Source organism: Eleginops maclovinus, chromosome 22, assembly GCF_036324505.1.
Source record: "Eleginops maclovinus isolate JMC-PN-2008 ecotype Puerto Natales chromosome 22, JC_Emac_rtc_rv5, whole genome shotgun sequence".
NCBI classification, from domain to species: Eukaryota; Metazoa; Chordata; class Actinopteri; order Perciformes; family Eleginopidae; genus Eleginops; species Eleginops maclovinus.
In genome coordinates this window covers 2,736,749-2,764,643 of record NC_086370.1, presented here as the reverse complement: position 1 = coordinate 2,764,643, position 27,895 = coordinate 2,736,749, and the positions used below count along the sequence as shown (strand labels likewise).

General features: G+C 41.2%; 1 protein-coding gene across 1 annotated transcript in view; it reads right to left on the bottom strand.

Annotated features, from left to right (window-relative positions):
• Positions 1-18,752, bottom strand: part of ttc27 (tetratricopeptide repeat domain 27) — a 55,887-nt gene extending 37,135 nt beyond the window's left edge. Inside the window, exons 1-4 of the mRNA XM_063874223.1 lie at positions 18,452-18,752; positions 9,035-9,218; positions 5,216-5,339; positions 937-1,077 (exon numbers count right to left, since the gene is read on the bottom strand). Of these exons, the coding sequence (XP_063730293.1) occupies positions 937-1,077; positions 5,216-5,339; positions 9,035-9,218; positions 18,452-18,542 (540 nt within the window). The 5' untranslated portion in view covers positions 18,543-18,752. The remainder of the gene's footprint in view (positions 1-936; positions 1,078-5,215; positions 5,340-9,034; positions 9,219-18,451) is intronic.
• Between the last annotated feature and the right edge of the window lie 9,143 nt (positions 18,753-27,895).

Sequence of the window (27,895 nt, the reverse complement as noted above, 5' to 3'; positions counted from 1 at the left end):
TTTATTGAAAAAAAAAATCATTATACATTTTTACATTTTTTCTCCCAAAATGGTTTCAGTTTCAAAGGCTGATAAAGAACGTTATTATAACAGCATGTTATGTTGTGCTTCAAATGAGATATAAAATAAAACCGTAATAATTAACCGTTGAAATATAAATTAAATTGTAGATGTAGAAAGCGCATGAGAGTCGCAGCGTACCACACGGACAGTTCCAACAGCAGAAGCTCGGGTAAGGATTCTTAATGTGCGTGTGAACAAGCAGCGAGGACACACACTGAGCATTTAGTTCTAGTTTCTATAATTCATATCCGAATATAACAACCCAATAGATACTACACAGGAAATGGATACAGCGACAAATATGCCCGTTGGCAAAAATCCCTTTATACCCTGATCCTGAAAGGAGAGCTTGAATTGATCGTTTTCTGAGCTCAGAATGATTAGATATTACAGGTTTATATATGTTGATACAAAGCTAGGCTACTGCCTGACTCACTGCTGCTGTTTTCCTCCGAGTATGAGGAAGGAACACACGCTGTCAGGGATAATAAAGCTCCGTGTTTTGATATGATGGCGTGGATACGGAGGCACCTTTTTTCCAGCGGAGTTTGCGTGTCACCTTTTGGGGCTCATCCCTTACATGCTCAGAAGGATCGCACACTTTGGATATCCTGCTAACAAAATTAACATCAGGACCAGGCACAGCTCTGAATGAGGTCTGAGGGGGTTTCCAGGTGACGCGTCACAGCACATGCAGCGCACAGATGGAACTATTTTTTTTTTATATACGACTAATAGACTAATGAATTAGTCGACACATCTTTTTTCTGAATAACGATTAGTCGACTAATGGGGGGCAGGCTAACAGTTGACCATACCTCCAGAAAAACAACTGATCAGGAAGTGTTTGTAGTGACAGAAAGACAGTCTTACCTGGAGGCTGTCCATCTCTGAGGAGCACTTGGTGAGAATGACCCTGGCCAGCAGGAGGAGAAGGGGGTTGGCCACCAGGCTGTACACAGACTCCCCGTCTATCAGCAGGCTGGAGTGGATCGCATCAACCAGGGTCTGCGGCTGCCAGTCAGAGATATGCACATTTCAATTATAATATAAATAACGGTAACTATACAGCACCTAAAGAGTGTGTGACGTTTACATTTTTTAAAGATATAGAGAGGTGAACTCTCTGCTCTTTGTTAACTGGAACATAACATTCACACTTTACATTGTACATTTGTATTTGATTTAATATTCCATTCATTGCACTCTTATGTATTTAATATCCTGCTTTATATTGTTAATTTCAATAATGTTTACTTCTTTACAGTCTGACAGTTTACAGATTATTTATCTTCCTAGTGAACTGTATATAGTAATAAAGGTCCATGTTCTTCTGTATATATATATATATCTTTTCTCTAATGCCGGTTTATTTTTATTTCTACTTCTTCTTTGAGATGTTCATACTTTAGAACTGTTTATGTCTTCTTTTTAATTTCTTATGTGCTATGCCTTGTATAGTTTTATGCTGCTGCAACACAAAAATGTCCCCGTTTGGGATTAATAAAGTCACTCTTATCTTAACCATGGAGAATGATGCTGCAGTATTCAAGTCAGGATGTAACGGGGCTGTGACCAGAAGCAAAACTTTGGAAGGGAGCATCTGTGTATCAGTGACGATGAGCCCTCTTTGTCAGCCCTTTCACCCGTGCTATTATGCATGTATGGAACACGGTGTTATAGCACAGGCTGCTTGGTGTGACAGCACGTATAAATAATTGATGCCAAAGGAATGACTTTGATGAAAGGAACGGCCGTCTCTCCTGGTGTAATGGCAGTGTGAGACACGCTCTTCAGCTTCAGCACCGCAGCGCCTGGAGGAAGCAATCTCCTCAACCTTTTGTAATTAGGACCCCAGAGATGCTTCATTACTGCAGACTTCTCCTGCACCGTGCCCGTGGAGGCAGGGACAGTGAGATTAGTGAGTATGACCTGCTGCATCACGCTGGACCATAGTGTAGGAGCCAAAATGCTATTTAGCATTTTATTTGAATTATAATTATTTGTTTGCATACCTTTCATATGTATTTGTTGAGCACTTCCAGTTATTGTCACATGGGTGTGGTTTGTGTATATAGGTCACCTGTTGCAAGAGGGTGAGCTAGTGCCGACATCTTTTCTGTTGTCCGTTTTTGGTCCTACTAAAGTTAACTTTGATATAGATATTACACATGATCAAACAAACAAAACTGTATCGACAAATAAAACGCGTCACAGCACGAAGCCTGGCTTAGCCTCTTGGCGAGTCAAATTGAAATTGGAATTTGGCCGCCATACATGCTCTCTAGAGCAGGGGCGTCCAAACTACGGCCCGGGGGCCAATTGCAGACCGCGGCCCATTTTTAATTGGCCCTCAGCAAATGTTAAAAGTATAATGGAATATGGCCCACACCTGAAACCTGTGCTTTTCTTATACTGTACTTCTTAAATATGTAAAAATAATATATTACACAGTAGTCTTCATGTGTTAATAAGACACGTTTAGAAAGTTGAAAAATGATTCAAACAAATCCTGGTTGATAAAAAAAAAAGCCCTATAACTTATCATACAGTGCCCTTCAGAATCATTGGCACCCTTTTAGTAAAAATAAGCAAAACCAGACGCAAAAAGGTCTTTATTGTTTTCCTCATAATATTTCATTCAAAATATTAACAAAACTCGAACCTTTTCACTGAAGTAAAATTATTACAATAAAATAAAATGTTGACTTAATAAATATTTCTCTCCAAAACATGTGTGCCACAATCATTTGATTAAGATCTGACTGAAGTATATTTCCAGTCATAACTTACACTTTTAGGTTCACCTGTTTGATTAGGAACTCTTAAGAGGTCAACCATGACTTCCTGTTTCACTGGGGTATAAATATGAGGTGACACAGGCCAAAAAATCCCTTTGTCATTCATCACTATGGGAAAGACCAGAGAATACAGTGATCTGCAAAAAAAAATGTTGAGCTGCACAAATTAGGAAATGGATATAAGAAAATCTCGAAACAGTTCAAAATGCCCATTTCCACTATCAGGGCAATACTTAAGAAGCATCAAGCAACAGGAGAGGTTAAGAATCAGCCTGGAAGAAGATTTGTGTGTAGATTGACACCACACACCGTGAGGAGGATGGTTCGACTGGCAAAAGTATCGCCGAGGATCAGAGCTGGAGAGTTGCAGAGGTCAGTTGAGTCTTGGGGTCAAAGTGACTGGGACTTCGAATGGGACAGGGTTATATGGTCAGATGAGCCCAAAATAGAGCTTTTTGACAACAAACGTCAAAGGTGGGTTTGGCGTAGACAGAAAGATAGCCATACAGAAAAGCACCTCATACCCACTGTGAAGTATGCTGGTGGATCTTTGATGTGGTGGGGCTGTTTTTCTACCAAAGGCCCTGGACATCTTGTTAGGATACATGGTATCATGGACTCTATCAAATACCAGCAGATATTAAATGAAAACCTGACAGCCTCTGCTCGGAAGCTTAAGATGGGCCATGGTTGGACTTTCCAGCAGGACAACAATCCGAAGCACACCTCAAAATCTACTCAAAAATGGTTTACTGACCACAGAATAAAGACTTTGCCATGGCCACCACAGTCCCCAGACCTAAATCCCATTGAAAATGTGTGGGAGGAGCTGAAGAGGAGAGTCCACAAGCGTCAACCTAGGAATCTGAAGGACCTGGAGACATTCTGTATGGAAGAATGGTCTCAGATCCCGTGCCATGTGTTCACTAACCTCATCAGGCATTACAGGAGGAGACTCAGAGCTGTAATCCTGGCTAAAGGAGGCTGCACAACGTATTAAATGAAGGGGTGTCAATAATTGTGGCACACATGTTTTGGAGAAAAATATTTATTTAAAGTCAACATTATTATTATTTATTTTATAATGATACTTCAGTAAAAAGGTAAGATTTTTGTTAATATTTTGAATGAAATATAGTGAGGAAAAACAATAAAGACGTTTTTGTTCAACTTGTTTTGCTCATTTTTACCAAAGGGGTGCCAATAATTCTGGAAGGCACTGTATTTCCTCTGATTATGAGCAATCTGAGGCTCCTGTTTTAAGGGCTGAGCTGCCAACAAAATAAAGGAAACCCTACGGAGAGCTGTTATGTTTCTTAAAGCATATTCAAGTATCAAGAATAATTGACCTACATTTGATTGATTTTGCTAACTCATAACTTCACGTATGAGGCGATATACCTCACCTCTAGTGAGGGGCCCAGCCCTTTGTATGTCTTTCTGTATGTGGCCCTCAGGGTAAAATGTTTGGACACCCCTGCTCTAGAGGGAGGTAAAAACCACATCCATGGAGGACTTCTATTCACCTGATCTACCCTTTTCATACGTCCGGCTGTAATGCTTAAGTCCTAGTTCTTCTGGTTTAGCACTAGCAGCGTTGTTAACGATTCATTATATTTTGGGTTTACAGCTACACTGCGGTGATCAGATGCTTTTACAGTACCACATCCATCCTCAAATCTCATATGAGGACATTTTGAATTACTCTGTAGTACCTTGTGGTGTAGCTGGATCCTACTTTGAGGATACCAATGATATGGTACCAAAACATATCAGTATCAGTCACATACGTTTTTTTTAAGTAATCAAATATTGGTAATCTTAATAGATTTTCACCTGAAAAACTGTTAGAATTAAGAATTTGAGTTAGAAGTAACCACAATTACACCCTAAGCTGAAGTGCCAAGACATTATACATCAATGTGGAAGCGCCATAGAGCCAGGAAGCACAAGGTGAATACTCAGCTCGGGAAGAAGGTCAACAGGTTCATAAAAAAACCCACCACACAAACAACACATTTTTGTCTGCTGCCTTCTGGCAGGCGGTACTCGACACCTGATACACATCGACATCTGTGAAGTGGCTTCATAACATATAGCATCCATCTGTCTACACCTCAGATATTTATTCCTTATACAATAAGCAGTATTCTATTCCTCTGTACAGTATTTTATTTTACATTCTGTCTTCAATCATCTTAGTCTGTTTAACGCGTATATAGTTTACGCCTTTCCTCTGTTTCGTTTTGCACTATTTGCATTGTTTTATGTCATGTATAGGTTGCATAACTACACTGTTGCTACTGTGCATATGATAATAAAGCATTTGAATCTTTGAGACAGCATCTTACCTCAGAGGAGAGCAGGGCCGGTGGTAGCAGGTCGGACATATTGATGGAGACGGGAGGACCGGTCCAGTTACTCTGAGCAAACAGGTGGAGGCAGGAAACTGCCAGAGCCATCACTGCCAGCTGCCTGCAGCAGAGACACACACACTGGGTTTAGTGAACAGAAGAGAAAGATCACATACAGTGAAGGACATACGTATTTGATCCCCTGCCGATTTTCTAAGTTTGCCCACTACAAAGTCTAAACTTTTACAGGTTTATTTTAACAGTGAGAGACAGAATATCAAAAAGGAAATCCAGAAATGTACATACAAAACAAAGTATAAATTGATTTGCGTTAAATGACGGGAAAAAAGTATTTGATCCCCTTGCAACCAACAAGAATTCTGTCTCCCACGGACCGGTTAAATAAATCCTCTCGCTTTCAGAAAGTACTCCTGATGTCAACTCTTTACTTGGATAAAAGACACCTGTCCACAGTCAATAAATCAGATTACAACCTCTCCACGAGGGCAAGACCAGAGACAAGGTCTGTGATCATGGTGGAACGAATGTCTATGACAAGATTGTAGACCAGTACAAGGCTGGGATAGAAGACAAGACCACCAGCAAGCAGCTGGGAACAACATGGCCATCAATCGCCCTCAATCTGGGGCTCCATGATCCAAGATCTCACCTCTTGGGTATCAATGATCATTAGAAAGGTGAGGGGTCAGCCAATAACTACACAGGAGGGACTTGTTAATGATCTGAAGGCAGCTGGGACCACAGTCACCAAGAAAACTATTGGTAACACACTGCGCCGTGATGGATTCAAATCCTGCAGCACCCGCAAGGTCCCCTGCTCAAGAAGGCACATGTACAGGTCGTCTGAAGTCTGCCAGTGATCCTCTGAATGATTCAGAGAAGGCTTATGAGAAGGTGATGTGGTCAGAGGAGACCAAAATCAATATCTTAGGCATCAACTCCACATGTCGTGTTTGGAGGAAGAGAAATGCTGACTATGATCCGAAGAACACCATCCCCAGCGTCAAGCATGGAGGAGGAAACATTATGCTTGTGGGGCGATTCACTGCATCGAGGGGAGGATGGAGGGGGCCATGTATTGTAAAATCTTGGCTGTTAACATTCTTCCCTCAGCCAGGACACTGAAAATGGGACATGGATAGGTCTTCCAGCACGACAATGACCCAAAACATACGGCCAAGGCAACTAAGGAGTGGCTGAAGAAGAAGCCCATTAAGGTGATGGAGGGGCCTAGCCAGTCTCCGGACCTCCATCCCATAGAAAATCTGGGGAGGGAGCTGAAGCTTGAAGCTGCCAAGCATCAGCCTCCAAACCTTAAGGATTTTGAGAGGATCTGCAGAGAGGAGAGGACCAAAATCCCTCCTGAGATGTGAGCAAACCTGGTGACTAACTACAAGAAGCATCTGACCTCTGTGCTGTCCAACAAGGCTTTCTCCACCAAGAACTGAGGCATGTTTTGCAAGAGGATCAAATACTTATTTCCCCCAATTAAATGCTAATCAATGTATATCTTTTTTTATTTATCTATATTTCTGGCTTTTCTTTTTGATATTCTGTCTCTCACTCTTAGAATAAACCTACCATTAAAAGTACAGACTGTTCATTTCTTTGTAAGTGGGCAAACTAATTAAATCGGCAGGAGATCAAGTATTTATTTCCTCCACTGTATAAAGAAGCCTTAATGTGTTTCTCCTCATGGTTGTATGCCTCAAACAATCACACAAGTTGTAGTTTAAATACATGGCTGTGAAAATGTGCCACCAACCCCATCAGGACATGTTCAGAGAAGATTTCACGATTGGCTTGAATTCTGGTGTTAAACGAATAATGGCTCCATAATTTAGCAACTAATTTATTTGAAATGATGAAAGGTGCTTAAAAAAAATGTCCCCATTTTTTACTGGTACTGGATTTATCATGTCAAACCAAGTACAAGACAAGACAGGGCGCATATCTACACTTGTACAGTGGGGCAAAAAAGTATTTAGTCAGCCACCAATTGTGCAAGTTCTCCCATTTAAAAAGATGAGAGAGGCCTGTAATTTTCATCATAGGTATACCTCAACTATGAGAGACAGAATGGGGGAAACAATCCAGGAAATCACATTGTAGGATTTTTAATGAATTAATTGGTAAATTCCTCGGTAAAATAAGTATTTGGTCACCTACAAACAAGCAAGATTTCTGGCTCTCACAGACCTGTAACTTCTTCTTTAAGAGGCTCCTCTGTCCTCCACTCGTTACCTGTATTAATGCACCTTTTTGAACTCGTTATCAGTATAAAAGACACCTGTCCACAACCTCAAACAGTCATACTCCAAACTCCACTATGGCCAAGACCAAAGAGCTGTCAAAGGAGACCAGAGACTAAATTGTAGACCTGCACCAGGCTGGGAAAACTGAATCTGCAATAGGTAAGCAGCTTGGTGTGAAGAAATCAACTGTGGGAGCAATTATTAGAAAATGGAAGACATACAAGACCACTGCTAATCTCCCTCGATCTGGGGCTCCACGCAAGATCTCACCCCGTGGGGTCAAAATGATCACAAGAACGATGAGCAAAAATCCCAGAACCACACGGGGGGACCTAGTGATGACCTGCAGAGAGCTGGGACCAAAGTAACAGAGGCTACCATCAGTAACACACTACGCCGCCAGGGACTTAAATCCTGCAGTTCCAGACGTGTCCCCCTGCTTAAGCCAGTACATGTCCAGGCCCGTCTGAAGTTTGCTAGAGGGCATTTGGATGATCCAGAAGAGGATTGGGAGAATGTCATATGGTCAGATGAAACCAAAATAGAACTTTTTGGTAAAAACTCAACTCGTCGTGTTTGGAGCAGAAAGAATGCAGAGTTGCATCCAAAGAACACCATACCTACTGTGAAGCATGGGGGTGGAAACATCATGCTTTGGGGCTGTTTTTCTGCAAAGGGACCAGGACGACTGATCCGTGTAAAGGAAAGAATGAATGGGGCCATGTATCGTGAGATTTTGAGTGAAAACCTCCTTCCATCAGCAAGGGCACTGAAGATGAAGCGTGGCTGGGTCTTTCAGCATGACAATGATCCCAAACACACCGCCAGGGCAACGAAGGAGTGGCTTCGTAAGAAGCATTTCAAGGTCCTGGAGTGGCCTAGCCAGTCTCCAGATCTCAACCCCATAGAAAATCTTTGGAGGGAGTTGAAAGTCCGTGTTGCCCAGCGACAGCCCCAAAACATCACTGCTTTAGAGGAGATCTGCATGGAGGAATGGGCCAAAATACCAGCAACAGTGTGTGGAAACCTTGTGAAGACTTACAGAAAACGTTTGACCTCTGTCATTGCCAACAAAGGGTATATAACAAAGTATTGAGATGAACTTTTGTTATTGACCAAATACTTATTTTACACAATAATTTGAAACTAAATTCATTAAAAATCCTACAATGTGATTTTCTGGATTTTTTTTCTCATTCTGTCTCTCATAGTTGAGGTATACCTATGACAACAATTACAGGCCTCTCTCATCTTTTTAAATGGGAGAACTTGCACAATTGGTGACTGACTAAATACTTTTTTGCCCCACTGTATATCGGCTCAGACGGTGAAATTAACTACAAAGCTAATGCGTGTCGCAGTTCAGTCCGTGGGTTTAGTCGAGCTGAGTTTAAACCTACCTTAGCCATGCATTTTTTTTTAAATGGCCGTCTGATCCTTAAACTTAGGTCAACAAAATAAAAAGTTCAAATGCATTTAAACAACTTCTTAACTGAGGTCAATTAAAAAAAGTTAAAATGCGTTTAAAAAAAGTTTCTACCTGTTTGCCTGTTCATCGTTGGTGCCAGCGATAAGGTACTGCAGGACCTGTTTCTCCAGGTAGGCCTCGGTGTTGTCCCCCTCGTTGCAGCTGCCATCTCCACGGAGCAGATCTAACACCTGGGGGCTCAGCAGGACCGCCTCCAAGTCCCCCTCCATCAACGACTGCAGCAGAGGGCCCGCCTCTGGAAGAACCAAGTGAGTTCATATTCAGGAAATCCTTACTATCAAGTTAAAATGAGAAGTTCACATGCCAACAATGCAACATTTACAACACGTGCAAGATTTACCTGCAGAAAGGTGTCTGAAATATTCATTTTAGCAGTGAATCTAATGCAGTACGACTGAATGCATTTAAACCCTATTCAATTTGAAAAATGCAAAACCCAAATAAACAGATTCTTGAGTCTGCTGCCTATAAAAAGAAATACATTGGTCCCAGCACTCTAAAATGAATAGAGAGTTGAGGTTTTCATGAACCGGATTTGCAACTCTAAAAAGCATAAAAATAAACGGAAGGAAAAGATCATTGCTTAGTGAGTGTGTGGACTATTGGCATCGATAAACACTGCAGATAATGAGGACTAGGGATGTCACCTCTATATATATTATACATTTTGGTGACAGCAGTTTAGGGACCATTGAGATTTAGGACTGCCAATTAATCGAATTTTAATACGAAGATGCTCCCACAGCAAAAATTGTTTCCCCAAATGTGATCGTTTGGTTTCTAGAACCATTCTAGGTACATACACGTTTTTTTAAAGCAATACCTTAAAGATGGAAAAAATATGTGCAAACAATTTGGGTTTCGTTTAAAAGAGTCATTTGAACACTGTGCCCGGCTGCTGATATGTGACAGGTGCAGACAAACGTGACTTTTGAATATAGCACATAGACCTTCTGATTGTCTATCGACAGGTAACCATCTGATGAACCAAGGACCTATTTAACTAGGAAAATTAAATCAGTGCCTGGCCGGTTCGTTCTAGGATCAGCTGGGATCGGGGATCGAACACTTACTACCATGAAAGCATGGGTAACAAAGTAAACAGCATTTTAACTTGTGTAGATGGTACACAAGAAATATCTGCATTTTAAAACAGGCCTGTCATGCCCAGTCAGGTAATGTCACGTTTGTGAAATGGAAGAGCACAGAACAGTCCCGTGTGAAGGAAAGATGTTGGTATGAGCACAAAAAATTAGCAGGAATAGGCACATGTGAAAGGAATAGTGAACTATGGTCACAAAAATTTGGTACAATTAACCAAAGAATCTACAATAATCTGCTGCTTGATAGATATGTGTGTTCACTTTGGCCACAACGTCAGCCTAGATTTTTCACAGGAATTAGAGCAGTGAAGGTGTTATGTCTGCAAAAGAGCTGTACTGCAGATGATTACAATTCATCAAAACAGAAATCGCTTGATCGTAAAGCAATAGCAACATTGGACAAGCCGAAGCATGTTTGGAACAAAAATACTGTTGGTCGACCAATTGTCTATATGGTCAATACATACATAATCCAGTGGCAAAACACCCAATACCCTGCAAATGAAAAGAATGTTCTCACTTAAAATTTTACAATAAATATGATGCATTCATTAGACAACGTACTGGAAAACTGTTTAAAAGTATGAGTCACATATATTCCAACAAACAGTCTACCAGTGAATTCTTAAAGATGAGCTGAGCAGGTGAAAAAGTTGTAGCACACGCCGTAGGTTGATTTTCAACAGGGAATGCAATGCAACCCGTGATCAAATCCCCTACCAATGGAATTGACATAAGAAGCATCCAGTACAAAAGTTCTGTGATGGCTCATCCTAGTCCCCACCCTTAACATCATTTGAGAGAGTTGATTTATGATGAAGAAGGCTGTCCATGCCGTAGCCAAGCAAACACTAATGGAGTGTTTGGTAAACATGCGCCTTCACATTAGAGAGACTGCTTGGCTCATTAAACTGATCTCTGTTCTGTGGAACAGGAAGGGGGGTTTCAGAGCCGATTCAGGCAATAAGGAAAAGCAATACTAAATACTAATGAGAATTAATTTCTTTGGTGCTATTATGCACAAATAGGCTATTTGTTGAAAGCAAAAAACATGTTCTTTTAACCATATAAATTGAAATTCATATAGCAGTTTTTTGTCCATAGGTACAATTTAAAATGAAGTTGGTGCGCTTCATAAGTTCAGTCACTTACACGATTTTGGCTTTCCCACGATCAAAAATATACTAAATGTGGTTCCATGGGTCTAGAACGCTCAGTATCAACGTTTTTTTCCAAAGCCAATCTAGCGCTTCTAGCGAGTGATGGAGAAAACAAACTTCGTATACAATACAATACACAATACTGGGTTTTCGTTTTAAAACGGAGGCTTTTGGAAACGGTGCTGGCCCCGGGGCTGCTGACTAGTGTGGACAGGCAGAAACGCAGACTTTTGGAAACGCTAACGTAGGCACCCATGAGCACTTTCTGATTGGGTCTTATCGATCACGAGTATCCTTCTCTGATTCGTCACGCTCCTACCATGTGACCCTTCCTTACCCGGAAAAATTCAAATCAGCTGGGGTCGGGTCAGATCAGCTGGGTATCGGGTCGGATCAGCCTTGACTACCAGTGGTAAACATGGATAACAAAGTAAAAGCGCTGTTTACCTTGTTGTCTGTGGTAGCAGTTGTTGTGCAGGTAAATTCTGCATTTTATAATGCCGCAACTGCAACCGGCACGCGCATGCCCAGTATGCGTGAATGGTCACGTTTTCGTTTTAAAACTCCGGATTAAAACGAAAACGCAGTAGTGTGGACAAGACCTATTTTATTTTGATGCACAAATGTGTACATTAGCAGGAATGTAGCACCTGGATGTGAAAGCAGGAATAATGAGCCTATGTGTCAATAAAAAATGTTTTGGTTAAAATTTAACAAATAATCGTGATAATTAATCGTGATCTCAATATTGATTAAAATAATCGTGATTATCATTTTGGCCATAATCGTGCAGCCCTAAGATGTTTATTAAATGGATATTTTAGAGGGAGTATTGACCTGTTAAATGTCCTGAAAAGGAGTGTAGCGGCAGATAAAGAAATACAACTTCACTCAAAATAAAGCAGAAGATCTTGTTGTATTCCAGTAATACAATAGAAAGATTTGAATGTTTTTTCCCTGTAGCGTATCCTATGTTTTCCATGGTAAAAAAAAGTACAGTTTGTTGCGCCAATCTGTCTACTACCTGTGTCCAATACATACATAATCACCAGGTGTTCAAATCACCCGGTGCCCAATACCGCCTTCAAAATAAAAGCATAGAGAATTACTTCAACTAAAATAATTACAATAAATAATGATTCATTCAATATAGACAAAAACTGCTTGAAAATAACTGTTTACTGATAACTAAATAACATGAATCAATATATATCTCCAACAAACAGAACTCAAACATAAAAGTGAAAACACTCTTTAAAAGGAGTGAACGCGGCCTGGCCAGCAGGGTTAAGGAAAACGAGCGCTGCACCACAAAGCTCTAACTGTTAGAGTCTAACAGAATTGGCAATGCAACCCTGTGTGTTTGTCTGATATCTTTTTAATCTCCCTCCATACTCTAATGAAGTCAATGAACATAAAGAAGCATTCCCCGAAGACAAATGTTCAGTGTGTGAGCGTTTAGCTAGCTAACACTCACCCGCGTACACTCTGCTGTGTGGAGAGTGATTTATGAAGGGACAGAGAGGCTGCTGGGCCACTGCCTCCCAAGCAGAAATAATTGTAATGTGTTTGGTTAAACATCTCCCAGCCTTTCATTAGCTTTTTATCTGAGGAGGGAGACTGGCTTGGCTCATTAGCATTGATTGCTTTCTGTTCCCCCAGTGGAGAGAACAGGAAGGGGGGGGTTGGTCAGTAGCTGGCATAGGCATACTGAGCTGCAGGAAGAAGCCTGACTAACTCAAGAAACATCTCAATTGTCTCTCGTATAGTACTCACAAAATAAGGGGAGTACGGACAAAAGAAAAAATGGCAGTGTCTCTTTTAAACCCATGCCTGCCTCAAATACTGAAACTTAATCAGCAGTTTGTTTTGCTCCATCAGTAATTATAAACCTGCGGATTGGTGCAGCTTCATGATTAGCAGTTTCACTTCTTACAAACACCATCACTGAGCCCACAACCTGCTCGGCTGTCTCTGCTATGCAGTTGCCACTGGGTTTTAAATCAAAGAATAATAGTTTGCCTCAACTTTTCCTCCTGTCGACACATCAAATGTCTCTGACAGTGTTGAGTTTACAGATTTGAAAGGATCCTTTGCCTTAAAGAAGAGAGCTGGTATTGGATTAACATCTACAAACTACATCAGTTGGGGTTTTCCGTAACTGAACAGGGAAAAGCTAAATAAAGCAATTGTTGAGAATTCCTTGGTCATCATGTTTTAAATATGACTATTATATTTTGATAAAAGACTATTTAAATGTTTCATAAGCCTGTAATTATGGATCTTTTGGAAATGAGTTCACAGTGGTTGATCATTGCATTTACTCTACTTAAAATGAGTCGCAAGTAAAAAACGCCATGAGAGAATTAAGAAGAACTAGCGAATCTAAGCCGCGGGTGCTATGGTAAGGTAAAAGTAAACGTAAATTGGTCAAGTCAGTCAATTACCACAGTTGCTTGGCTTGTGAGCAGTGTAAACCAGCTAGCTACTTGCATCTTTTCCAGCATGAAGCTGCTAAATGCTACTAATTGTGAGCTTCGGTTAGTGGGAGACAAGAGAATCCAGTCTACCCAAGTCTGACCAAGAACGTTATTTGAATCCTCTACGAAAATACATCTATTTGAATAAAGCCCTGATCATGTCCAGGCACACTACTCAAAATTACTCCCTTGATAGCCTCTGACCTATTGATGAGAAATCAATGACATGATAGCTGTCTGAGATGTGTCCACAGAAACAGAACCAACTAGCTGCCTTCACCCTAAAGCTCTGTGCCCTGCCTCAAAGTGATTGAAAACTAGCTCCAATCATGTGAAGGCAGCTTAGGAGGGAGACCTGGCCTGTGCCTTCAGGGCCAGGTTGTGGGCTGGCCATCAGTTTGTTCTGGAGAGTCACAGAACAGCTTGCAGTTCAGGGTGGATAACAGCTGGCACACATGCATTTGCATTTCTATATATATTTATTTAGTTTATTATCATCATTTAAGTTGCACATAGACAGCTGATAGAGGGCAACAGCGCTAATTCAAATCGGTTCTTACTCGCCAAGTAAAAATATCATATAATATAGAATATTACGGGTTCAGATTAAGGCGTTGGGACACCACTGGTGCAGTGCTTTCAGAGCACATTGGAAGGAAGCTGTAGGACTTTTTAAGAAACAATTATATTTGCAGATGACATTATTTTACATCCTCAAGTCTACTGTCAAATACTGCGGCTGTGTTCAGAGAAAGGAGCTTTTTAAAGGCTTTGATGTTCCCTGGTGAACCGACTCCTACTTCATCCAAAAGCTGCTTACATACCCTCTAAAACCAGCCACAACCGTGAAGGCACTGATGGCACCAATTATTGTGGGCTGGGCTGGGTCAGAGTCCAAGGCTGTTTGTCAGTGCCAGCCCGTCCCTGTTGGTGGCTGTAGCCCTGAAGACTTTATCTTGAGCTGTTGAACTTTCGAGCAGTTGATTGTCATTAGGGTTGCAAAGTGGCGGAACATTTCCGTTAAATTTCCATGGGAATTTAAGCTGGGAAATATTCCATATTGGAAACTTTCCATGGGAATAATGGGAGTTATGGGAATGTATGGGATGGCATGAACAGATATATAAATAGTTAGGCTAGCTAAACAACTGGAATGATCTTCAAAACATCTTGCAGGAGGCAGATAAAAACAGCATCACATTTGAGGTAGCTAGTATCTTTATAAGAGTGCCTCATAGATGGTGAATGAAGTGATGCTAGCTATGGCGTAATTAGCATCTAAGTGATCAGCTAGTTATCTACTAGATGAATACATCTGTATGTGATATTTGCAATTTAAACATAAATAAATATATAACCCCATAATATCATCAAACCTTACTTCACCTTGTGTAGTCCACAGGCTGAAATGTGTGGCTTCAATAGTCTTGTGCTTTGGGCTCAAAAGTGTGGTCCAGTCTTCTAGAAATCATGTGTATGTGATGGAGGAATGCACAGTGCCTTTACGGGGTGTTGTCTCAATAGCCATGCAGTAAGCAGTGTGCTATGTGCATGTGATGGAGAATGGCATGGATATACTTGAATGGCATCTGTTTGTTTTAGTCAAGATTATGCTAAAATATACTTTCCCCAACTATATTTAAGTTCCCTATGAAGAGCCAACCTTCAATTTTGAAAATTCCCAGTTTATTCCCATAAATTCCAGTTAATTCCCATGGAAAGTTTCCATCTTTGAAGTATTCCCGGAATTTTGCAACCCTAATTGTCATTAAAGAAGATGGCAGTGTGGTAATGATGCAGCCCTGTACGCACTGGAGGAAGAATCTTTCTAGACAGGGTTTAGTTCTAAATAACAGGTAGGAATATTAATCACCCATTATTTCACTGAACAATCTCATCAGAAGTCATTGTTACTTTACTATCTTGGGCATCCACAACTTAAGACTCATCAGTTTCCAATAGCAGGTAACTAAAAGATTCATTTACATACAATATTATATCAATTCTTCGGGCAATTATCCAACATAAGAGTCTGCCACCATTCAATAGAGAAGTCTGCGATTAATAAAAGTTGTTGCAGAGTATTGCATTGATCCACTGACACATACGCTGTCCACACACACCTCGTACAGCTGTAATGTTCCTGCTCCTCACACACAGAGACTATCTCGATCTAATGGAGCTCACACTCTGCAGCAGCACTAGCACTGCTGGCTTACAGCGAAATGTACCAATGTTTCACTTTGCATTCATGATATTAGATTGCTGATCATTTAATCAATACATCCATCAAGATCCATAAATCAAAACCCCCCCCTCAAGGTAACATGCTCATATTCACATAAATCCAGATTTCTAGCCCACTTCATTCAGAGGGTCCTTTAACCGTATCCATGAGTTTAATAAGCAATAGCAGTGGGACGACTGGTGTAATGGAGGTGTGGAGATTTTTTAATCTCAGCGCTGACTTAATGAAACCCAGGGGCTGCCATAATAGCACAGTGAGCCGGGGGGGGGGGGACGAGGAGGAGGAAGGCTCCGGCTTTATGAGGGGGAAAATGAAAGCCTGAGGTATGGCCACATGTTTAATGACATTTTAGCTACTCATCGATCTGCCAATGAAATGGCAGCAATTATGGAAAACAAGACAGGGGCCCTTAAAGTAGTCCATAACTCATAAACGCTCAGGCATTGAGCTGCAGTTTATAAAGCAGCTGTGAATAGAATCCGCCCCATCGTACAGAGCTGAGCAACATTATAGATCCAGGATCAACTATCAGGAACATCACAGACAGGAAGGACAGTTTCTATACCATCTACAAGCTAGTTGTTAACGGAAAACTGCATAAAGCCTGATCACAGTCTGGGTTTCTATATCTATTTATATATTTTTTTTTTGGTTCACACAACCTTGATGATTTGCATTACAATTTCATTAATTATTGTAATTTTCTTGTTTTACTCTCTCCGGGTTTAAGAGGATTTTCCTTTTTGAAAGAAAATCCATTCTGTGAGAAAAAAAAAACAATGAATAAATCTCCATTTTTCAACCAGGTTGACAAGATTGTTGCTTTTGAAAGGATAGGCAAACCATTTTAAGATGTATTTGACTTAAAATATCACAATTGTATTATTCTTACAGCCTAGACTAAGACTAAATAAAGCAGCTTTCCTAAAAACAACAATGGAGTCCTAGCACTACGAACTCACCAGTGTTTATCAGAAGTTTGGATTGATAAAGAGTGAAGCTACCATCACTGAAACTGGACACTTCCTGCTGATTATGTAGGATAGTATAAAAAACTCTATTTCAAAAATAGCAGTATGTGCTGTTATTCAGTGGCCTACACGGTCCCCCATCTGTCCACTGATTGAGTGCTCTTATTTAGCTGGATGCTAATGCACTGCTGGGTAAAACAAAGGACACAGAGTCACGAATCAAACTGTGCAAAAGTTAGAAGGACTGACAACGCAAAGCTAATCGTTCGGCATTAAGGTTAACGAAGATACACACAGGTGACCGGTGGTTAAAAAGTATTCAGATTACTTACTTGAGTAAAAGAACTAATACCACACTTTTCTTATCAAAGTACTGCATCGAAAAAATATTGGGTAAAAGTATTTAAGCACGATTAAGAAAATGTACTTAAAATATTAGGAGCTAAAAGTACTCATTGCAGAAAAACTCTGAAAATATTTAAAATCTTCACATTTAAAGAGCTGGAACTCTCAAATATATAACAAATAACAAAAAATGTCTTTTTGCAAGATTTCTTCCAACTATTGTTTCCAACTCATGGTTTAAGTTACTTAACTATAACACAGGGTAGTTTAATCCAAACAAAATAATAGTATTTTAAAAATGTTCCAAAGTATTGAATTAAGAAATTAATTAATAAATGCATCAGTAAAATAAAAGTAGTATAGTAAAAAGTACATAGTTTACTTCCGGAATGTAGGAGAGTACAAGTAGCCTAGTATACAATGAAAATACACAGGTGAAGTACAAGTAACTCAAATGTTTACAATGAAGTACAGTACTTGAGTAAATGTACTTAGTTACTTTCCATCACTACAGAGAGCAGTAGTTTGGCAGCACAGTGTGGACCACCGCTGGAGTCATGTTACTGACAGCCGGGGCAGAGAGCTCCGTGTTCCGGTGTAGCCGCGGACAGATGAGGACAGATGTGGGCACATGTGAGCGACTCCACAACATGCAGGTTTATGGACTGCAGTCTCTCAACAAAAAGATGGGCGAACAAAACCTAACCTTAGCTTATGATAATCATAAAGTGTAACTTTTATTTATATATAAACCATTATATGATGTTTATGACGAATAGCAAAGCCAACATTTAAAACCGCAGAGTCCTGCTCGAGACATCTACTGTTGCATGACGTTTGCACGCGACAGATCCGCACGCAACGTTGCTAACAGCTCGCTTAGCAGAAATAAAAGCCGATTAATTCATATTAACTGTATCTCAGCTGTCAAACAAATAAGGTGCCATTGACTTCAGTAGCTATTCAAACGCTGGTATCACTGGAAAAAGGCTAAACCAGTGCGGTTACCGGGAGTTTCATCATCAGGTAAGGCACCCACCGTTAACGTTACCACAGCCTGACAGAGAAGCCATTTATAGCCAAACGCTCACTAGATAACTTCATCTCCTCACGGGTGTGCTAAGGGCTACATAGTGAAGAAACGAAAGTCTAGTTTCTCACCTGCAGTACTGAAAATATTCTGCTTCCATTCCGCTGCCTCGCTGGGTGTCAGGAAGCCTCGCAGCACGGGGAGCTCCACGTCCAGCGGCATCACTGAGCCCTCTGTAGCCGACCGAAGAGAAGCGACAGCGGGAGCCTTTAGTCTCAACGGTCTGGTATCACAGCCGGAGAGGAATCGCGTTCTTTATGAGACAAGTCGGTGTTTCTCAGTCAGAGATATTATGTTTATTTTCACACATGTGGTATAAGTGGCATCAGTGAGCAGCCATGACAGATGCGCATTGCATTGTGGGAGATCTGAGCAACTTGCACAGGGATGCTGGGAATGTTTGTAGTTCAGTCATGTAGAGCCATGATGTAGATGGGCACGCGATCAGAGGTGGATCTGAAGTACTCAGATTTAAGTAAAATTATAACAGTTTGAAAATACTTGGTTACAAATAAAAGTCATGCATTCAAAAAGTTACTTAAGTAAACATAAACAAGTATTACCACTACAATGTACTTTAGGTACCAAAAGTAAAAAATATGGCCCATTTAAACAAGAAATGACGGTATTTAACTAATTAAAACATTTGATTAAATGAGTAATGCACTAATGTTTTTACCACTTCAATGTTGCATCTGGTAAAAGTGGGGTTAATTTGAGATACTGTATTTACTGTACTACTGAATAGCTCAACACATAACAATACATTATAATGTATTACTAGATTTATATTTTTGCATTAATAACCAAAATCAGCAAAGTAACTAAAGCTTTCAGATAAATGTAGTGGAGTACAAATTTCAATATTTGCCTATATTGATTGGGAAATTATTTAGTTACAGTAGCAGCAATGTGTTCAGGCATTAACAGTTGGAAACAATTACATAATAAAACAACATGAAAACAATAAACAGCAGCAAGTCTATATACAGTACATAATTATAAAAGAAAGTGAACCATAAGAACACTCAATATAAAATGTGCTAGATATTTTAGACTGTTCTACAATATAGAAATCATATCTCCATGATAGTATATAAATTACAGTTGTGTAAAATAGCAGTTTGTGGTTATTCATGGTTCTGGAGCTCCTGTCTGTCCAGCTGCTGGTGGAGTGGGTGGGTGGGGTGTGCCATGATTGATAACAGTTTGTTAAGTGTCCTCCTCTCCACCACAGCTACCAAACTCATCAATAAACTTCCCCTCGCACCAAGTCCTCTGAACATATCACCCCCATCCTCATCCAACTGCATTGGCTCCCTGTCCAATCCCGTATCAACTTCAAAAACGTCTGGCTGACCTTTTTAAGGAGTACAATCCCTCTCGGTCCCTCCCCCCAAACATCCGACAGTCTGACACAATCGCCATATTCAAATCCCAACTAAAAACCCACCTGTTCAAATCAGCCTACTCACGCTAGTCCTCCCCATCATCTGTTTCTGCTGGACAACCTGTCCCCATGATTTGTGTTCACTTTGATTGTCCCCTCCATGATTTCCTGTTTGTGTTTTTAGCCTGTTCTGTTGCCTTTTAGCATATTTAACAAATTATACGGTGTCCTTGGGTGTCATGAAAGGCGCCTAAAATAAAATGTATTATTACTATTAATAAAAGGGGGATCTACACAATATGAGGCAATTGGTCATAATGTTATGGCTGATCGGTGTACTGTCAGGTTGTTGATAATCCAGGTTGATAATCCTCATAGCCAGCAGCTTGTCACTCAGTATCCGTGGCTGGATTGTGTTGAATGCACTGGAGAAATTTTTAAAATGTGATTCTCACAGTGCAACCCCATCTATTCGGGTACGAGTGAGCATGCTCTAGCAGGCATGGTCCACCCCCAGGTGAGGCACAGTCTGTCTGGCCCTCACATTGATCCCTGTGATGGTTTTCATCCCATTCCACATATCCCTGCTGTTATTCTGCTGGAGCTTGGCCTCCAGCTTCCTCCTGCAGGTGTCTTGCCCTGCTTCAGATTGTCCCTCAGGTCATGCTGGATGCTCCTCAGCAGTGACTTGTCACCTGATGTGAAGGCCTCCTCTTTTCATAAGTTCCTTCAGGTCACTGGTGTTCCATGGTTTATTGTTGGGGTAGCAGTTTACAGTTGTTTTCCGGCAGAGTGGTCTGTTCACAACACTTATGTAGTCTGTGATGCAGTCTGTCATGTTTCCGATGTCCTCTCCATGTGTCAAACAAAGCACTTGCCAGTCAGTGGTCTCATAGCAGTCCTGTAGTTGAGTAAAGGTGTACTAGCATAATGTAAATATACTCAAGTAAAGTACCTCAATATTCTACTTTAAATACAATACTTGAGTAAATGTTCTTATTTAGCAGTAGGTAAAAGGGTGTCAACTGCCGTCTTCTCTATTCAAATGCCTATAATCATATTTGACTTTGAGGGCCATTATAAATGCCAAAACACAGATCGTTGCTGGAAAGTTGTTAGTAGAAAGTTAGTAGTTAGCAATGCTCACTCGAGTACAATAATCAACACATAGTCTAAAAAAGCATTTGTTAAAAAGACAAAAAATGTAAAACACACATAATTGGTCAATGTGTGTGAGTGGGTAAGTTCTCCAAAAATAAAAAAATAAAACAACAACGAAAGTTTACAAATTGACCCAATCCAAGATGGTGGCTGGGACCTCTATCATATTCTTGCCAATTCTCTGAACCAAAAAGGCTGAGGTTTCAGGTACATGTAAATATATTGTTTAGTTTAATGTCCAGTCTGAAGCCATGTCTGTGGCAATAGAGTAATCCTAAACAGTCCAAAACTGGAGAGAGGTTACGTAAAGTTGTGGTGATTATGTTGGTTGTGGAAGAGGCTGGGAATAGTTACAGTTATAGTTGCATCTGTTTCATTTGAAAACAAGTGGCTGTGGCGCAGGATTGGCTATGAGAGCCGATATAAGGCCAGAGCATCCTGGTTTATTGAAGTTGTTAAATACAAACCTCCCACCCTAGAACCACTCACTCTCTAAGTCATACCTTTGAGAAGAGGAGGCTGGTTGACGCTGGTTCGGGGTCAGACTGATAAAAAAAATGATGGTACTTATAGTGGTATAGTGGTAAGGGTGCACCACAATGGTTGCAATAGTGGGAACAGCTGCAAAATGCTGAAATACGGCGCAGGATCTAGTGTTCCGCTCTATGTTCCCTGATATCAAAGCGGCAGACATCTGGCCACTTGAGATGTTCAACCAATATGTGAGCTCAAGATTCCATTGCCATGAAACTGTAGGGCCACTAGTTATTAAGCTCTGACTGGCGGTGGGGGAAGGAAGAACCAATTAGGTCCAGGGTGGTGGTAGAATACAAGGGGAACTAAACCGCCATGAGATCCTTTAACAAGTACAGAGTAGCTGTCAGAGTTCAAAGGGACAGAGAACAGTTTACATTTCCCTAGGGAAAAGGTAACACGTGCATGAATGCAAACTTGGGCAAGGTCAACAATTTCACCAGTGTGAGAGACAAGGGGCATAGCTACGTATGGTATATGTGAGTGGGAGGGTTAAGAAGAACTGAAGGAAACCACAGGTTTTGAGCGATCATCAAACATCATGGAAGGCTGTATTGGAATCAGTCGTTGTAGTTGTGATAGCTGGTATCGGTGTGGGGGGAGCTGAGGTGGCTAAAGGAGTTAGGATAGGAACGCAGAGACAAAAAGGAAAATGTGCTGGGATGGAAGGATGCTCAGGATGTTTGTGAAGGCTTTAGGAAAATATCGGAGGAATGATATTGTGCTTAAGATCCTGTAGGGGGCCAAGGTATGGAGCCGAGGGCTTTAGGGAACAGGTTGGAGGAAAGGGATTGACTCTGGGACTTTAAGAACTGCAGGCTTATTGCTATCTGAAGGATTGGAAAGCAGTTCATGGTCCATGGTTAAAGATAACCTTTTTTTACGTACTCGTCTGACACGTTAATGTTAAACCAGGATGTATTTTTGCTTTATGCAGGCATAATATCAACCAGTTTGCGTTAAAATAGAGTTGCTACTGCAGTAAGAACCGTTCCAGTAATCCCACAGCGTCCCGGTCTTCTGACTGTCTGAGGATGGTGGTGCAGGCTGGAGGATCTGTGCAGGCGGACCGGGGCAACGTGAATCCGTCCGAGCATGAACGACTTATTGTCTGTAAATGATGAATTCAATCTGGAGTGGAGTCGCAGTGAACCGGTGCCATCAGCCTTTTTTCAGTACCGAGCTCTGGATCAGTTTGGTCAGTGATCTAACTTCCTGGTCCAGTGCAGCAGTGGTAGTGGTGATGACTGGACCCTTAGGGTGGTCCTTAACCCTTCCAGTGAGGCTAGTCAGGGATAGTGGCCGCTGAAGTTGAGACCATCTGTGACACCAAGATCGATCGGGACTGTTGGACAGCAAGGCCAGAGGAGCACGTGGTTGTTTCTTGTGGCAAGATCTTTGACTTCCACCTATATCCAGGTTTTGTCTAAACCGGGTATCAGGGTCTCTAGTCCCTCTTACTGGGGGCGTGCGCCCTCAAACCAAAGTGCAGATTTTCCCTGCAAAAAGGTAAAGTGATGCCAGAAATCACTGTTGGTCATAAATGGTATAATGACTCCAGACGTATGAAGATGGTGTCAGATCTCTGGTCAGACGGCAGAGACAGCTTTGTTTTTTAGGGAGAATAAATAGGGGATGGATGTCGGTGGGTCTGCCGGTGGACGAGTGGCAGGCAGCAGGCTGACACTGAAACTGAGATTTCTGAATTACATCCTTTCTTTCTCTCCTTTTTTCTGGATTGGAAGTAAAGAAAGCAGAGCTCTGGATTTATTTGTTGTTTGAGGGGCAATATATGACTCAGCAGTTTTTATTTTCCGCTTCGCTCTGATGCAGGATTTTCACCTGAAAGTGGTCTGGGCCGTAATTTCGGCTGGAAGTGACATTAGCGCCCTCATTCTGTATTTTTCTATTGATGTTTTTTTATAAGTTTACATTATCATTTTCCTCACTTGGACTGCCTATGTTTAACTTTTATTATAGACTTTTAATCTATACACACAACATCTAAATCTATCTGTCCTGGGGGAGGGATTATCTTCTGTTGCCCTCCTGAGGTTTTCTTCATCAAATTGGTGTCAAAACGTTTGCCTTACAGAAGTGTACCATGTGTCACTCATCATAGCCTTCTTCCAACTTGATCACAAGAGCTGTAATAGTTCTTTCGTAAAACAGCCACTAGTGTCGGACTGTAGATACTGTATGTCGTCATTCCTTGTGACTCAGCTGTTCAGAGTAATGACACCAGTGATGTGTGCAATTGTAGTTGTTGAGTTGCACCTACATGAACTAACACAGGCCTAATTCTGGTCTGACTGGTCATAGTGCTTACCCCTTGGTGGTATTAACAACTTGGAAACAAACGCTATCATAGTTTGAGTTTTACTAGTGTCTAAACTATGAGATGTACCTTTTGAAAGCCCTAGCAGCTGTATAATCCTGGTGATGCTCAAACCATCCTCCTGACAGAACTTCCTCCTCTGCAATCTTTTCAAAGCTGGTGTGGAACTGGAGAAGCTGCGTGTTCCTGTGTATGACTATCACACACGGGAGAGAGCTCCGTGCTGCAGGGCAGGGTCTACTGCTCACTGAGTCATGTTTCTGGTAGTGAAAGCTGCCGAAGTCTTCCTGTTCATCTTCATTTCGGCTTCCCAGTGCGACGGAGCTGCAGGCTGCTGCTGAGCTAGAGGACTCAGGTGGTGGTGATTCCTGAGGACCCAGAGGGGCTGCTCTGATGAGTGGGTAACATTTCCCCCTGAGGACACGCAGACTAAGGGGTTATCTGTTGTATTATGCACAGTATGTAAAAATGCCAAAATAACAAAGCCATTTAAAACTGTTTCTGACAAACCATTAATGAAGGCGCAGGCTCCCTGTTCTGGTTATCCCGTGCATTCACACGTCAAACACTGCAGGTTCCTGCAGTGGGTTTCCCTCCATTCCTCTGAGACACAGACGATGGTGTTGTGTGATGTTCATGGAAAAGAACCAGCGGAAGTTGTAAATACTTGCTTGAGGTTAACATTGTTGGGATTAAAGTAATACACATGTTGTTGTGTTATGGAGAAGAAAATGTGTTAAAAACTTGGAGCTCAAGGACACTCTCATTGTGTGATACATGATCAGATACAGTCCGTTAGAATGTTCCCTCAGGTTCTTCAGGGATCCCTGCTGAATTATATGTTTGGACTCGTACTCCTGCAGCACAACGTGTAAATCTGTTGTAATAAAAATAAATCTAAACTTCCTCATAGGACCAAGCTCCGAACCTGGGGTGCAGAGTCTTCTCCGTCGCTGCCCCTTCCCTCTGGAACTCAGTCCCCAAAAACATCCGGGACTGCCCCGACCTCATCATGCCTAAATCACAAATCAAAACTCACCTTTTCAAAACTGCTTTTCATCTGTAAATTAATGTCATGTTTTACACATTAAGTGTGTTGTCTTAATTCTGTTTTGATGAATTTGACCTCTGTAAAGGGTCTTTGAGTTTTTAGAAAAGCGGATTATTATTATTATACATAAAATTTACCCCAGGTGAAATATTGATGGAAGCTGAGCAGTTTACTGTAGCTAAAATCATTGTTTTTTATCCAATTTAATGTGGAGAAATGTGCTTCCCACACAGCAAATGAGAGTATTATCATATTTTGAGGACAGGTCAGGACGAACTGGAGGAGGAGGCGTGCCTCTGCGGTCTGTCTGATAACGCATCTTGTTTGATCTCAGAAAGCCTTAAGCCTTATCCATCAGAGTTGCGTGGGAATGAAAGATGTACAGACAAACGATGCTTTGGCAAAATGTGCTGTCCGTGGGGACTTGGCTTGGGAACTGGAAGGTCACCGGTTCAAATCCTGGAAAGACCAAGTGCTACCGAGGTGTCCCTGAGCAAGGCACCGCTCCTTACACTGCTCCCCGGCACTGTACATATGGCAGCCTACTGCTCCTAACACTGGGATGGGTCAAATGCAGAATGGAAATCTCCCCTCTCTGGGACCATTAATGGAACATTCCATCTTCTTACTTGCAAGACACTAATTATTCCAATGTGGTGTTACTTACTGTATTTAAAGTTTCAATAAACTCAACTCAATAACTGACAAAAGCTGTGACTGTTGGTATTCTCCTGGGGGGCCCACACAAATAACCACATTGTATGTTACATAAAAGGATTTTTTTCATGATAGTGTCAGGATGAGATTTTTTCACATCGCCGATGTTTTGGGGCTTGAAAAGTAAACCTTTAAAAAATGAATAGCATAGAGAATAAAGAGGTTCTAAACAGAGGGAGATAGTTATAATGTGGTGTAGAAATATCCCCCGGTGTCGGATGTAGCTTTAAGTTGTATACGAATAATGCTGCAGCTCCTCTCACCCCCCAGTGCTGCTTCCTTTGTGTAACATCACAGCACCTGTGGTACCCAGGAATCTTCTATTTGAAGTATACAGAACATGAAATACCAGATTTCTCTATGCCCCCTCTAATATCATCTCATGAACTGAAATAAAGTCAATGAAATGCTGTTACTCCAGATGATACACAGGCTATTTTAAAAAAGTACTTTACTCTGCAGCTGCAGCTCTCCTTCTCACCGGGGAAATATTAACAAATCATCCAGATATTATAGGAATTCTGTTTCATCAGCGCCAGATAATGATATCATGAGTCAGAGATACGTCTCATCGATCCTTAATGTCAATCAGATTCATATTGATCTACAAACTAACCGAGATCAGCCAACACATTATGTGGAAAACACATACGCGTGAAAGTGCTCTAACAGAGAGACGGGTGTGAGTCCCCGCAGAGAGCAGGGGGGGGGGCTGCGTGTTGTGAAATACTTAATGGCGGTCCTTTCTTTAATGTTAAAGATCTCCTATTATGCTATATTTGAACAATTTATTTTTTAGGGTCATATCTATATAAACATGTCTGAAGTGTTTTGCTCAAAATACCAAACAGATCCCCCATTGTAGCATGCCTCATCCCCCTCTATTTCAGCCCTGTTCCTGAGTGCTGATTCTGTGACTGTAGCTTTAAATGAACTAGCTGCTGCTGGCCACGCCCCTTTGGAGCTGCTGCTGGCCACGCCCCTTTGGAGCGTCATGATCTCTCCTCTGAAGAGAGTTTTCTAATGGAGAAACTCAGCTAAATGCTACGGTGGTGTATTGTACGGTGGTGTATTGCTATCACACTAAAAAAAAAAATAAGGCTCAGTATCAAGTAATTACGTGAAAGTTTGTTGTTATAACAAGATCTTTTTCACGTTTAAACAAGATATGTATGATGTTATTACATGAAATTATCACGTTATTTCATGATATTACACGTTATAACGTGAAAACATGGCTTTACTTTGATACACAGCCAAGCCAGTCTACTAGCGCGCTTCCCTTTCACTTGAATGTCCAATCTGTAGCGTTTAGGCCTACTTGAGAATGGCTGAAAATGTGGATTCTCCACTCTGGAGATTTCTTCGAGGTCGGGGTGTTCCAGAGGACTGTCTCTTCCGAATGGAGCAAGATCATGTAAGTGTATTTTACTGTCCTCAAATTGTAGTTTGCTGTAGAACTGCTGAACATGGCTGCTAGGTGCTGTAGCGAGCGATAGGCAGTGTTGGCAGTGCGCAGCCCTGCTAAAATGCGGCAAATATGTGACCTTATATCAAAGATACTAAAGTCCTATTTTACAGTCTCTGCTTATATCAGCTATAAGCTCTGACTGACACATGTTTGTGGTTTTCAATTTTCACGGATAAAGAACAATATTGTTGACGGCATGCACTAAACCGCAAGGGTAAGCTAATCTGAAAATGGGGGATAGTTGCTAGCTATTTGGCTTCTCCAGTAAATGGGAGTCTGCTCCCAAGCGCTGTCCTGTTTGGACTTTGGGCACTTTCCCCGGTAACTTCGGTAAACGCTCTCTTACGAGCCTTAAAATGGCACAGCACTTTGGACACACCATCATCAGGGCCTCACATGAACTTGAGTAGCCTATTATTAGCAAAAACATGGAGTGGAGGGATCCTATGTTGTTTCAGAACTGTAGTTTTGGTATCACTGCAATACTACAGTTTTTACTAGAGAAGGCTGTAAACGCAATGTTTGGACACTAAAAACTGCTTTATGAATAACCTTCTGTACTTCAATGCAGAATGCAATACTTTTAACACGAAATGTGTAGGCAGTCCTATCCTGCAGGGTAAAAAGAATAGCTAGTGCCTGCTACGCCATCGATCGACCGACAGATAGGCCTAATAAAGGGCGCCATATCTAAGGCTGTTTGCTTGTAAACTCTGATTCGGGTGATGGTTCAGTCAGTCTAGCGTTTGCCACGGCACAAATAGCAATGATAATCATTCCAAGTTTTGAGTCATTCCTAGGTATATCTAAATAACATGTGAAAAATCTACAGATTTATATAGTGAAACATACT